The sequence below is a fragment of the Anser brachyrhynchus genome, assembly GCF_964034855.1.
Source record: "Anser brachyrhynchus genome assembly, chromosome: 25".
NCBI classification, from domain to species: Eukaryota; Metazoa; Chordata; class Aves; order Anseriformes; family Anatidae; genus Anser; species Anser brachyrhynchus.
Window position 1 is genome coordinate 4,674,673 of NC_137718.1, and position 13,343 is coordinate 4,688,015.

At 46.1% G+C, this 13,343-nt stretch overlaps 1 protein-coding gene across 2 annotated transcripts in view; it reads left to right on the forward strand.

The window, feature by feature from the left end:
• Window positions 1-13,343, forward strand: part of B3GAT1 (beta-1,3-glucuronyltransferase 1) — an 89,095-nt gene that overhangs the window by 5,657 nt on the left and 70,095 nt on the right. For both annotated transcript variants that reach the window (XM_080568084.1, XM_080568089.1), the window contains one exon: window positions 10,013-10,070. In XM_080568084.1, the coding sequence (XP_080424210.1) occupies window positions 10,013-10,070 (58 nt within the window). Of the gene's footprint in view, window positions 1-10,012; window positions 10,071-13,343 lie in introns of those variants that run through there.

The following is a 13,343-nucleotide window of genomic DNA, read 5'->3' on the forward strand; positions in this document are numbered from 1 at the left end:
GATGTGCCAGGACACGCTGCTGGCAAACTGATCACGTGCAGCTGCAGAGAACGAAACGTGAACTAAGCTGAGCTAAACGTGGCTGGGGAAGCTTAGTTCTGAAGTTGTCTGACTTGTGCATGCTGGAACTTGGAACCTGACCATTAATTGTAGTATTTAAGGTTGGTTTTTTCCCCCCCTCTCTCAATCTGGTTCTTTTGATTTTAGTACTGGTGGTTTCTGTGTAGCAAACAAAGCCCGGTGCCAGTATCCTGTCTGGATTTAGTGAAGTCGCGTTGCATCCTTGTGGTTGGTTGTCTGTGGCTTTTTTTTCAGGAATAAAAGCAGCATTCGACTTCTGGAAATGGAAAAGAAGAAGGGCGCACTTCTTATGTGAGGCTTCCTTATTCCTCTTCCTGCGTGCTTTGCTTGTGGGATTACCCTCCAGGCCACATTTACGTTTCCTCTCCTGTGCTACCAAACCTCTAAATGGATACTTTGGTGCCTGGTGCAGCTTGATCAATAATACTTGCTGTCTCTTAGTTACCTGTGGAGAGGGACTATAAATGAGAACAAGCAATTCAACAGGGGGCTGTAACCACTGGCATCAGTCACCCCCTGCAGCAGCTGACACGTGACTCCTTTTGCCTTGATAACAGAATTACCAAGCTGTCATGTGCTCTCTTTCTCACTTTCCCTGGTTCCTGTTGTGCCCTAGCTGACCTTACACAGCCTCACAAGTCACGTTCAGAATAGATTTTGACATCCCAGTTTTTGTTCTTCACCGTTTGCTCTTAATTTGTGAGTCACATATGTCTGATCTTTGAGTGGTGTTTTCTAATTAGAGCCTTGCATTGAATGGAAATTTAGTCTTTGTGTGCCTTAAACGCCTCCCTAAATGGATCAGAGCTGGTGCAAGGTGCTGGTGCAGTGTTGTAACTGTTGGGATCCTCTGCAGGAGTGGACCAAAATGAGCAGATTCTCACGTCACACCTAGTGCCATCGTGATGCTTCAGGCCTCCCCATCTGCGGCTGAGCAAGGGCTCCCATTTCGGGTCAGCAGCAGCTGCTGGCGTGGAGGCAGTGCCCCTTGAAGCGGTGTTTTTTTGGTACAGAGACCTGGCTGTTCACACTGGGGTGTGCGATGCCACCACCCCGCAGCCACCAGCCAGTCTGGATTTACACTGGATTGAGATTTATACTATCTGGCTTAGAGCAGGTGACGGTTGGGAGTCTGACATCCAGATTTAATTCCAGGTTTTTTTTTTTATATTCTACCTCTGCCAAAGTCCATGGGTTTCAGGAGGTCTGAATCCTGCCCTGGTTATTCAGTAAGAGAAAGTGGATGTGAAATTTTCATACCATTAGGAAGTAACAGCTGAGGAAAGAAAACAATTTGTCTAAAAGAAAAAAAGTGTTTGAGGGCATCGATGGTACTTAAATCTGAGCACAAAGTGCAGTATAAACATTAGCTGCTGTGCAGGAAGCTGTATCAATTGAAATCTCAAGCAGATTTAAAAATTGTTTTTATTAAAGCTTAGCAGTTCCCCTTTCAGCCTTTTTATTGTAGGTTTTAAATTCTAATGTGTGCAGAGGACGAAGTAGGTGACTTAAACCTGCCACTGCCCAGTGAACTCTGGCTTTGTGCAGCAAATACTTCATGGTGTACAGGGAGCCCTCTGCCCAGGAGGCTCTGAAGTCGGTAGCAGGGGACAAGATGTGCTCCTGGGCTCTGATCCGTGAAGGATCTGTGCAGCGTTTGCTCACTTCCCAGAAGTAAACACCCGCCTGGTGAGGACAGAAAATTTAAGGGCAGCGCCGTGCTGTTAGCATTAGAACTGGCTTAAAACACTTGTCAATTTGGCTGAGGGTTGCTGGAAAAAAAAAAAAACACAAAAAAACAGTCCGTGTTCACTGAACACAGCTTACCAGCCCGGGCTGCTCAGACCTGCCGCAGGAGCTGCCGGTTGCCATCCGGGTGGCCGGGCCCTGGAGCTGGGCGGTGTTCCTCAGCCGGCCGGTGCAGAGGGCCTCGTGCTGCCCAGCGGGCGTCTTTATTCTGCAGAGCTCTGTGGGTGTAACTGCTGCATCTCAGCCCCAGCCGCATGTAACCCGTATCTCTACCCAGGATCACTGTCTGCCTGTCGGTGGGAGGAATGTTTCACATGAGTGCTCTGTAATCTGCTGCCATCAGACTCAGCCAGGTTAGTGCAAACGTAGCATTTATGCCATGCGAGCTAAGCTGACCGATTATGACTGAAGTGGATCAAGGAACGCTCTCGAGAAGCAATCTGTCCGCGGAGCTGCAGGGATGGAAACCTTGACAGAAGGGCAGTAACGGTGCTGCGAGGTAGGGAGGCAGCGTCTTAAACTTCTCCAGCTGGCTCGCAGAAGGGCCATCTTTTGGAAGAGGCATTCTGGCACCGGTGAGCTGAGTTTCCTCAGCACATGCAGGGCCGTCCCTGTGTGGTGTCAGCATAAATCCCATGGCAGCTTTTGTAGACCTTGTTGTGTGGATTGCTGCCTCTCAGCCAGGTTTCCCCAGTGCGTTTGGGTAGATGGGTGAATCTTTTTCCCTTGCCGTTGCCTGTTGTGTAATGTCACTTCATGCTGCTAAACACGCAGGCTTCAGGCTGCCTCAGCAGTGGTTCCACGTCAGCCATATCTGCTCCTCCTCACTCTTCTCCTTGTCCTCATGCTTTCTGTTTTGACTCAGGATTTTTCTAGCAGTGGCAACGTAAAACTGAGGCAAGGAATTGCATCTTGCTCGCTCCAACAGAGGGCTGTTAATACCCCTCGTTCATCAGCTCTCCCACCATTATGTCAGCAGAATAATTCTCTTCTCAGGCTCTATAGTTTAAATTCCCCCCAAAAGGAAGCGTCCTACAGGCAGTATTTAGGTAGGCCACAGCATGCTGTGTGTGCTATGCTAGATCACTTTCCTGACACTTTTTGAGAGTCCTTCACTTAATCCCATTTTCCCATCTTCTCTTTCTCCTGCTTCTTCTCCTGTTTACACAGCCTTGAAAAGCCCAGCTATGCTGATTGCAGAAATTGCCATATTCCATCCCTCTGGCTCGTTAGGGATAAATCCCACTGCTTTACAGTGATGCAGCCCTAGGTCAGCTTCCTCAGTCCCCAGCAGTCTTCCCCTCTGCAGCTTCTCCCAGTCCCACTGCTGGGACACGGGATGCTGCAGTCTCCCTGGTGAGCTTTGGGTCTCAGGCTGTAGATCCAGCAGCTCTGAATGTGCAGAGATCCCACATGGCAATAGAGAGCAATTGGCACCATCTGGCAGCGTGCAAAGCCTTGTAGGCTTTTCTGTAGCTGGAGATTTCCTCCACTGCCACCTGTATGCCGTTTAAATTATGTATGCATCCCCCCCGTGATATCTTTGTTTCCAAATAAAAGGCAGAGATGAGACTGCAAGATGTTACTAGGCTGCCGAATTTTCAAGCACTGAAAATCTGCCATGTATCACTTGGAGTGGTTTGGGCTTGGTTTTTGTGTGGTTCCCTCTGGGAAAATGAGAAGTATCCTCCTCCTTGGGTCAGACTGCCGTTTTGCCTGCAGGCCACTGAGCACATCCTTTGGAGAATGACTTTCACTCTGCAGTGCATCAGCCTGGGTCAAAACCGGAGGGAAAGGGATTAGAGTCCCCTTATTTTCCCTTCTGGAGCTCTTCTTCCCCATCTTATCTCTTCCTTCTTTTTTTAAACTTTAAAAAAATCAGGACATGGTACTGAGCTTTGGAGTCGGGGTCCCTTGCGGATTATTAACACAAATAATGAAGAGCACAACTTTACGAGGACAAGGAGTTTGTTAAACTCATTAATTTTATTCATAATAGGGAATTAATGTGCAGAAAGGCAATGCCAGCCTGGCAGTAATTGCTTTTTGGCTTTAAAACGCTAAGTGGAAAAGTTAAAAGTCATTTCCAGCTGCTGCTTCCTTTGTCTTCTCCCTCAGTCCCCCCATCTTCTCTACTCCTCTTCTATTTTTGTTTCATGAGAACAGATTTCTCTCTCTCTCTTTTTTTTTTTTTTGGCTTCTGCCTCTTCTTCATTACGAGTCATTATATTTCATCATTACAAGACTTGGGTCATATTTCATTGCTTCCCCGTTATGTTTGCACAAATTCTTTCTCCCATCGTTGCCATATAAAGGAGAGCCAGGCAGAGAATTCAGGCGGCTCAGGTCTGTATCGATGCTTCAGCTCGTGCTGGAGTTAATGAACAGCCGTATCTCTGGCCACTTTTGGCCTTTGAACAAGCAGATGCAATTTGTTTTCTCTCCTTCCCCTCACTGAATAAGCCACCTCCTTTCAGCAGCGAGATGTCCCATCGCTCAAGGCTAATGACTAGTGCGAGTGGAAATCCCATCTCCTGCTCTCTTCAAACTTGAAATAGCTCTTCTTCCTATGGTCTTCAGCATGTGGGAGGAGAAGAGATTATTGAATAAAACAGCTGAAGGAGAGCATTGACCAGTCTGAAAGCTTGCCTAACATTATTTGGCATTGAGGTCTTTTCTGCTCTTGGAAGGGAGCATCATTGGGTATTTACACTGCAAGGGGAAAGTCTGCCGCGTTGATGCTCGCTGCTGTTGTAATGCTGTAACCATGAACTAAGCCCCGGGCTTTCTGGTAGATTGGTGACGCTGCCAGAAGTACAGCCTGGTCCTGGGCTGAGCGCAGAAGTTCATGGACTGATTCAGGTAAGTTTTACGTAGAAGACAATAAGTAGTTTGGTTGTCAACATTGCACATAGCCACTATGTAATATGTTCAGACTTTTTCATTCGGTTTTTATTGTTGCAATAAATTTTATCAACTACCCAAATGCAAGCAGATTCTCAAAAAACACACGTGACATTCCCCGAGCCTCCCAGGAGAACTGGAAACTGTAGAGGCAGCTTCGGAGTGCCTTTCTTTGAGGGTGCTGAGGTGCTTCAGAGAAAGTCTTGAGAATTGCTCAAAGTCAGCTAAGGAGTCTCAGTTTGGTCTTGCTTTTAATTGCCCAGAGCAGAGCATCAAGTCTGAGAGTCCTGTGACCTGGTTCCAGCTGCAGACCTTGTGACTCATCTCGGCTGTGCCAGAGTGAAGGCAAAACTGGTTATCATCCTTGTCTTTCTCTTTCCCTCGTCTTTGTTATGCTTTCAGCGCGTGTGTGGCTTAATTTTAGTTTAGATAAAAGCAAATGACATTTTAATTTTTATAGCATGATTTATTGTCATTTGGGTTTTAATTTATGAAAAAATAATTGAAGAGGAAGAGATTTAACCCTGACTGGCATTCGTGATAGCTATGAGCCATTGCTATGAGACTGGAACTATTTCAGAACATATTTTATTCACCCAAGCAGGACAGGGATATGTCATTTTCTGATACTAGTTCTCTGCAAAGTCCTAATTGTTTGCTTGCTGCCTGAAAGGTTTCAAAAGAAAAATAATCTGCTGATCACTCTGCACATTTTTTCTACTTGTTTTCTGCAGTCAGAATGACCTATCAGGGAAGGGTACATGTTGTTTATTCTGTTTGTGTGCTCTGTCGCAGACCTTCTCTGTTGTTTCATAGCATGACCTCCATTCCTGATACTCATTCCATTTGACATTCAGGAGTGAGGAAATAGCTGTATTTCCATCCAGCATCATCTCCTGGTCTCGGCACATTTGCATGTAAGGAGATCCTCTCTTGCCCCTTGAAGGCTAAGCTTCTGCTCCCCCTCCACTCCCTGACACGTTCCTGTGACTGCAGAGCACCAAGGCTGAGAAGAAAAGCATCTCGCTGCCAGCAGCCGCACACCCTCAGTGCCCACCCTCCAGTCATTCAGGAGGGATGGGGCCTCCTTTCTTTCCTTCAGAAATGATAAATTCTGTTCCACAGCACCGAAGATTTGTCTGCTATGATTTATAGCTGCTTTGGAGTCTTCCGTCCCTCCTCCTATCATGCCCTCCTCCTGCCAGCACTGTCTGGCGAGCCAGGAAGACTTTCATCTCTCGTTGGCTGCGAGCAGCGCAGCTCTGTCCAGGTCCGAAGCAGACGGTGGCTGCCTCATTGTCAGAAGTCCTCCACGCCTCTGCCACAAGCAGTCTGGCAGAAAATATGGTTACCAGGCTGCCTTTGTAGCTCCTGCTCCGTTCCTGCTCTGTGAACTGCAAAGAGATTTCATCTTCCTGCAGGGCTGGGCTCTCAGAGCCCGAGCAGGACGTGCCAGTATCCAGCGGTGCCCTGCAGGCCCCCAGAACGACGCGGACACGCGCACCAGCACCTCCCTCCTTCTTCGAGGCTGCACGTGGTGCCTCATCAAAGGCAAGTCAGGCGGCGATGCGTGGGTCGAGCCCCTGCAGCCCGCAGGGATCCAGGCTCTCTCAGGTGGCTCAGAGCTGGGTCCCCTGGCCCTTCTGCGCCCGCCTGCTGCCCTGGCTGACTGTGGGAGCACGTCCTCTGCTCCCCCCTGTGCTCCGTAGCGTGGCCACGAGGCGCTTGGCAGCCGGAGGAGCAGCGTGAGCGCTCGGACCCAGCCCCGGTGTGTGCCAGGGCCTAATTGGCACAACTGGTCCTTGAATGCTAATCGGGTTCCTTATTAGCATCACCCGGCGAGAGCGCTGGGGACGGAGCGGGCAGAGAAGCAAACAGGAGCATACGGAGTGCTGCACGAGTCCAGTCGCAGGGTCTGGCTAATCCTCTGTCCTGTCTAAGTGGCTGGCAGGCGCCTGGCTGCAGAGGGGGATCTTTCCCCTAATGCTTTTCTTTATCTTTTCTAGCAGCTGTGGCCAAGCTCAGTGTTTATATTAGTTCTTTTTAAAATCCTCTCCGTCTCTGTTTTATCTGGTAGTGAATTCCACAGCTTAATTATGCATTTGGAAAAAAAAAAGTAATAATTAACCTGTATTCATCATAGATGTGACGCTCTTTCCTTGCTCCCTTCCCCCACGATGTTATTTTATGTATTCACCGGTTCACACATCTTCACAGCACGAAGCAGTGGCAAGGTGGATGTGGTAGGAGGGTTCGGTTGGTGCCTGCTGCCGTGTACAGCACGGTGAGCACCTGCCCTGGTGGAAGACGAGTATGCACAGGGCTGCAGCCTCAGTTTTTTCTCCCAAAAAATGTGCACTTGGTCAGTGGGGATTTATGCAACATTTTCTGTGTATTAGAAAAGCAATACAGAAAGAGCTTGGCTCCTCTTTCACCTGCAGAGGGAGCATTGTGGGGGCCAGGGATAGCTAGCTCTGCCTTCTCTGTACAATTCAGCAGATTTATCAAATTTCGGTCCCTGGGCTGCTAGTCAGAGGCCTTTCACCAGGACTAAGCTCACCTGAAGAAAAAAATCCCACTGCATTCCCAAGCAAGCTGTCCTGCTTTTTCTGCACTTTAACCGTCTTGGAGTAAACTGCTAGCGATAGCATCCTCTCCTCGCCTCCCTCCACGAGGTCTGCCTTGTGAGCACAGCACAGGTGAAGCTGAGCAGCGAGCAGATGTTTGCATTTCACACTGCACCTCTCTTCCCTCCCCATCTGCCAGCCAGGAAGGAAGGAAGGAAGGAAGGACATGAAATCCTAACCTATATAAGCAGGTTTCAAAAGTGCAAGTCTAGCAAATACAATTCTGGCAAGAGATAAAATCACTGTGCTTTGCATATATTAGAGGTGGGATGATAAAACCGGCGTTTAGATGGCCTGAAACTCTCAGTGGATTACACCAGGAAATGCAGCCACTAAAGTGGGATCTGAAAATGGAGTTCATTTTTCCAGCCAGCACATCGCACGATCCTGGGATGATATAAAGCCACGGGTGTGATTTCTTGTCAGTCCAGGCATGTGTTTCTCACAGAAAGATTCTTCCCCTTGGAAACATTTTCTCTGCTTGCGATTCCTCTCAGCAGTTTTCTGTGACCTTTGAGTTTAGAAAGCCCTTAAATACCAAAAAGAAGGAAAGCAAAACATTTGCGGTGATAAATTTTCACCCTTGCTGGCAAGTCAGAGCAGTCCCTTTTTTGTGGCATTGTCAGGCTTTAATGGATCAAAAACGGAGCTTGTTTCCAACAACTCGGACTCCTGGTCAGGTACCTTTGCAGTAGGTCATGTTTTGTCCCCAGAATGTAAGAAAATGATATAAAATTTTATAGAAATGCACTTGCTGGAAGCGCCCTTCTTCATGGGAGTTAAGGAACTGGCTTTGCTGCAGCTTGCAGGCAGCAGGGTCCGGCGGACTCTGCGTTGGGAGGTGCTCACCTCCGTGAGCTGAGGTCTGCTTGGATCCCTTCCGCTCAGTGCACATCACCTCCGCAGTTTGAGGCAGATGTGGTATGTTTTACAGCCTCTGCTCAACTGCTCGGTTGTCTGGCAGTGTGCTGCTGTAAGGTCCACTGCTCGTCCTGCCAGTACTGGCTGCATTTCAGTGACAGATGACATTTTCCTGGTGTAAGCATAGCTTAGAACCAGCTTTTATGAAAGCTTTCTCCTTGAGCAAAGGGACATGTGTTAGGAGGAGAAGCTGGCAGTGGAGTCAGGGGTCTCTGGTGCCATCCTGGTGATCGACTAAGAACGTGCTGTGTCCTGCTTCAGAGAGCGCAGCAGGAGTCAAGCAACAGAAAATAACTTTTCCTTGCATCTTCAGGTCTCTCTGAGCCAGCGCTTGGCCCAAACACTCTCCCTTCACTGCCTTTCAGAGCCTTGCTCCTCGTGCTATTTCTGTCTCTGCTTAGCTTCTCTCTTGGCTTTCTTTAGCCTTGCTACCCTGTTGCAAACATACAAATCATCACAAAAAATAGCCAACTGCTTGTCTTCTGCTGGGAGTAGCTTGCAAGTGCATTTATTTTGGGGGGTTATTTGTCAGGTTTATTGATGAGACGCGCTCTTCTTGCGATTCTCAGCTTCTGTATATATCTGCATAATGGATGGGAAAGGAGGTGTGAATGCTCAAGGCACGTGAACGTGTATGCAGTGCATGGATTTTGTAGGGGTGTGGGTGTAAATATGCATTATTTTTGTATGTATGCGTGCGCATGTCTTTAGATGACTCTTGCTCTGTGCCAGATGCAGTATACGACAATACAGTCATTTTATGCATATTTGATGCTTTTCTGTCTGAATACGGTTTATTCTTCGTGTGAATTACTGTTTAAAAAAAACTTCCTTGCCTTCAGCTGGCTCATTGTTTTAAGCTCTGCCTCAGTGTGAACTATGAAGGATAGGTAAACAGGTAGACAGAATGGAGTGAGGCAGCTCGGAGATTATTAATATTGAAAATATGAGCAAGCATCAGCCCTTTGATCACAAGGCATGTTTACAAAAGGACCTTTCCACTGCATGAGGACGCTCGCACACTCCACCGAGCTAGTTGGCATTCAGTGCATGCCATAGCAGCTGGTTCTGTCTCTTGCTCTGTGGCTGTCCAGAGAGAGATTGTAAAACGAGTCGACAGGTAGATAAATAAAGAGAGAAAACTGGGCTATCGTCGGAGACAAATAGAGGTTTATGTAGATGCAACTTGGCAGGAGGCGGGGAGGGATAAGGCACGTTTGCAGACTGCGTGGAGGCATTGCAATTGCGCTGGAGCCTCTGGTCCGAAGGGCTTGGGAAGCTGGCTGAGAAGACTGGGAGAGGAGAGGGGACGGAGGGAGAAGCAGTGCCGGTTCTCTGGACCTGCTGTCCAGTTTCAGCCCTAGTGCCACACCTCATCCCAGCTGAGCCACACCAGTGCTGCTTCAGCAGGTTTGCTCCCCCAGGCAGTGAGCTCCCTGTGTTGGTGCTGACCGAGGCCTCCGGGTGCTTTCAAAACAGAAATGATAAATTGCAGCGTTGTGGTCTGTGCTGCACCCGCACCTCTGTACTGTCCCGAACCGTTTCTGAACCATCTCCTTGGGACAGGGTTTGAATCACTGGAAATTGAGAGTGGAAAAAGAACTGCATGATCACCCAGTCGTGTCCGCCCCAGTCTGGTCTGCAGATGTTAATACAATTTCTCTTTGTTTTTCCCCATGGGCAACAAGTGTATGAATCTGATGCCTTTTTTTTTTTTTTTTTAAACCTAGGAATCAGCAATATCCTGCAACACTGGATCCACTTCAGCACTTCACGGCCTTATCCCAGGTATGTTATGAGTGATATAAAAACATCCGTAGCTGGAGATGACAAAGTGGAAGCTCTGTTCCCTGGCTGAGACTGTCAGATGCTGAGCACAGTGTAAATACTAATAATTAATAATAATGTATGAGTAATGATCTGAAACTCTCCTTTGCTCAGTGCCATCCACATTGGCAGGCAGTGGCAGGAGATGGTTCAATATTTCATAAACAACATTTGCAAGCTTTTGTTCAGACTCAGTACAGATGTTCAGTTCAGCCATGTTTGTGCCCCTTTTTATTCACTGTTGGCTAATACATGGCGAGTCTGGCTGCTTGGGGAAAGGGAGTTCCTTGTGCTGGAAATTGTTTTCCCTGTTGATAGAGCAATGCATGGCTCTGTTCAGAGCTCATTTAAATAGACTGTTATGGGTAAGTGTGAGAAAGGACCTCAGATCATAAGAGTTACATGTAATCTTTGTGGAAGGAGAATCTCAGCCCCTTGCCAGTGTGCTCATCAAGGTATGTCTGCCACGTCAGGCTCTAAATTGCGTACTCTTCACATCACTGCAGATGAGACCATGTTTGGAATTCAGTGAATTTCTAATCTTAGGAATCTTAGATCTGACTGAAGTGATCTACACACTAAAATGAGGGGAATGGAAATTAAGAAAGGGGGACGATTCACTGGTCTCAGAGGCCACTAATACGACAGGTCCCTCACATGACATAAAGAAGAGCTCTACATTTTTATCTTCTGAATCTCTCTGTCCCTGTCTCTTACATAAGGTATTTTTAATAGACTTAACTTCCATCCGTTGTCTTTTCCTCACACGCACACGCAGTGTTTTATAGGTTTAGGTTCTGTATCTTTCTGGCACATATCCATATACAGAAATGCATAAAAGGCTGTTTTTATAGATTTAGTTCCTGTGTATATCTGCCTCATAGCTGGGAAAGCTCCTGTAGCTTTAGCTCCTGTGCACATATATAGTCTCTCACATACTCATACATGAAAGCAGATTTCTATATCTTTAGTTCTGGTGTCACACAGAAGCAGGTTTTGCTTCTTTTCAAAGGTAAGAAGTGTGGGCGGGGGTTGCCTATCTTCACATTACTAGTAGTAAAATAAAAAATCTGCAAATCTCTTTTCTGTGGCAAACCACAGTTTAGCCATAAGAGCTTGAAATGCTTTAATTTAGCTGAAATTACTGGACTCGGTAGAGAGATATCATGGTAAATATAATGCTTGTGATATACAAGAGATCATCCTAGATAATCAGCTGGCTCCCTCTTATCTTCAGAGAAAGGCTGTGTTTTCTTTTGTACTGTTTACTGCTGCAAGAGAAAATGCCAAAGCAGTAGAAGAGTGTATGGTAATAGCATTTGTTTCTCTGCTTTTCAAAACTCGAAAAAGGTAGTGGAAGCCAAATATGTTAGTAAAAACAAAGAAAAGATCATTTTTGAATAGCAGGTAATATTTTGGTTTGCTGCAACTTTGTTCTCTTCAGGATTTTCAGTTTTCCTTAGACAAAAATAAGCAAAGCAGTAAGCAAAAAGGAGAAAAAAAGTATTCGTAGGAAATCTGGGGTGAAGAATTTTCCCTGCAAGATTTTTGTCAAAAAAAAAAAAGAACATTTTTTTGCCAGCTTGTCTATAGACTTTTGATTCAGTCCTACATTTTTCTACCTCTAGTCATGACCTGCTGTAGAATGAATCAGGGGTTTCCTTAATGTTATACCTTACAACTCAGTTTAGGGCATTTTTCATGTATCATTGCCCCCCTTATTGCCATCAGTGGTCTACCCACAAGAAGAGGAGTCTTTGGTGGGAGATGCTTACGTTAGGAGGGAACACAACTGGCACTGAGTGGATGGATGTGAATTAGCTATAAGTTTCCTCAAGGGTGAATGCTACTCTGGCAGCATTTTTAGCATCTTTGCCTGACAGAGAACAGGCGCTGAATAAGTGGTAATATTCTGACGTCATTGTCAATGTTCTTGGGGCTATCTCTAGTCACACTGTTTATACAGTTTAAGGTCTGAAATATAACAGTTACTGTTATCCCAAGATAAGACGCAACAAAATGGTATCTGTAACTGGTGAGCATTATTTCTGTGTATCAAATTATTTCATGCTACTAGGTTTTCAAATGGACTCTAATTAAATTAAACAGCTTTTTTTTCCTTTATCACCACAGGCAGATCGAGATTGTATTGCAATTATGGGGAAAGATCTATATTTATAGTCTGAAAAGAATTTGTACTGAAGCCACAGTTGTCTCTCTGCCTGGCATGACATTCTCATTCTGCACTAATGTTGTGTAACCTTCTGCTAAGTAAAGCAGGCACAAACTATTTACTAGCATGATAAGGCCAAAGCTACAGGTCTTTCTTCTCTTGTGCTAAAATATGATAGCAGATGCTAAAAAACTCTTTCTTTCTTCTGTGATGATTAGAAATTGAAAGTGAAAATTCACACTTAATGACATGACTGCAGGAGCTGGGATGTCAAGAGAAATATCCGTTTGGTCGCAGCAGCAAAGTACACAACAACTGCAATGCTGGGTAACATTTGCTGTGGAATTCCAATTACACTTTGGCTTTCATTTGCTCTCTCATACAGTTCTGTCTGAGTATCTTATAATCTTTCATGTATCTGTCCTCAGAACATCCCTATGAAAAATTGCTGACCTATTTTCCCAGGAGTCACAATAGAGATTGGCAAAAGAAGTTCATAACTTTTTCAGTATCAGCCTCTCATAAATTCACTGTTGACAAAGGTTACACTGAAAAATTGGTTTCCCCCAGCACAAAAACAATGCGATCGGAGGCATTCAGTATTGACGAAAGATGCTCTTTTTGTAACAGGCCTTAGCTGGGGAGTTGTAAAATCTGAGCTCAGTTTGTAAAATCTGTTGTAAAATCTGAGATCAGTTTGGGCTCTGCCGGAGACTTCCTTAGTGCATGTTCTTGGACAACGCAGGTCTTCCTCTGCCTCAGTTTTTCCACGTGTGAAATGCAGAGCTCTGTCTGATGAAGCACTCTCATCAGTGATCCAGATGTACCGCGATATTCAGGGATGGAAACCATATCTGCTCATAATTGTGTGAATTCCAGCAGTGCTTTGCAAATAATATTCAGCTGTACAAATGCTGGCCTGGGAAGCCTGCCTGTCTCTCTGCAGCCTGTCAATGGGCTTTCTCATTACCATAATCAATACAATTTATGCCCAAAATAATCAATGAGTAACCATCAGGAGCGCTAAGGTCTGTGTGTCTAATCCTCTGCTCCAATTCTGA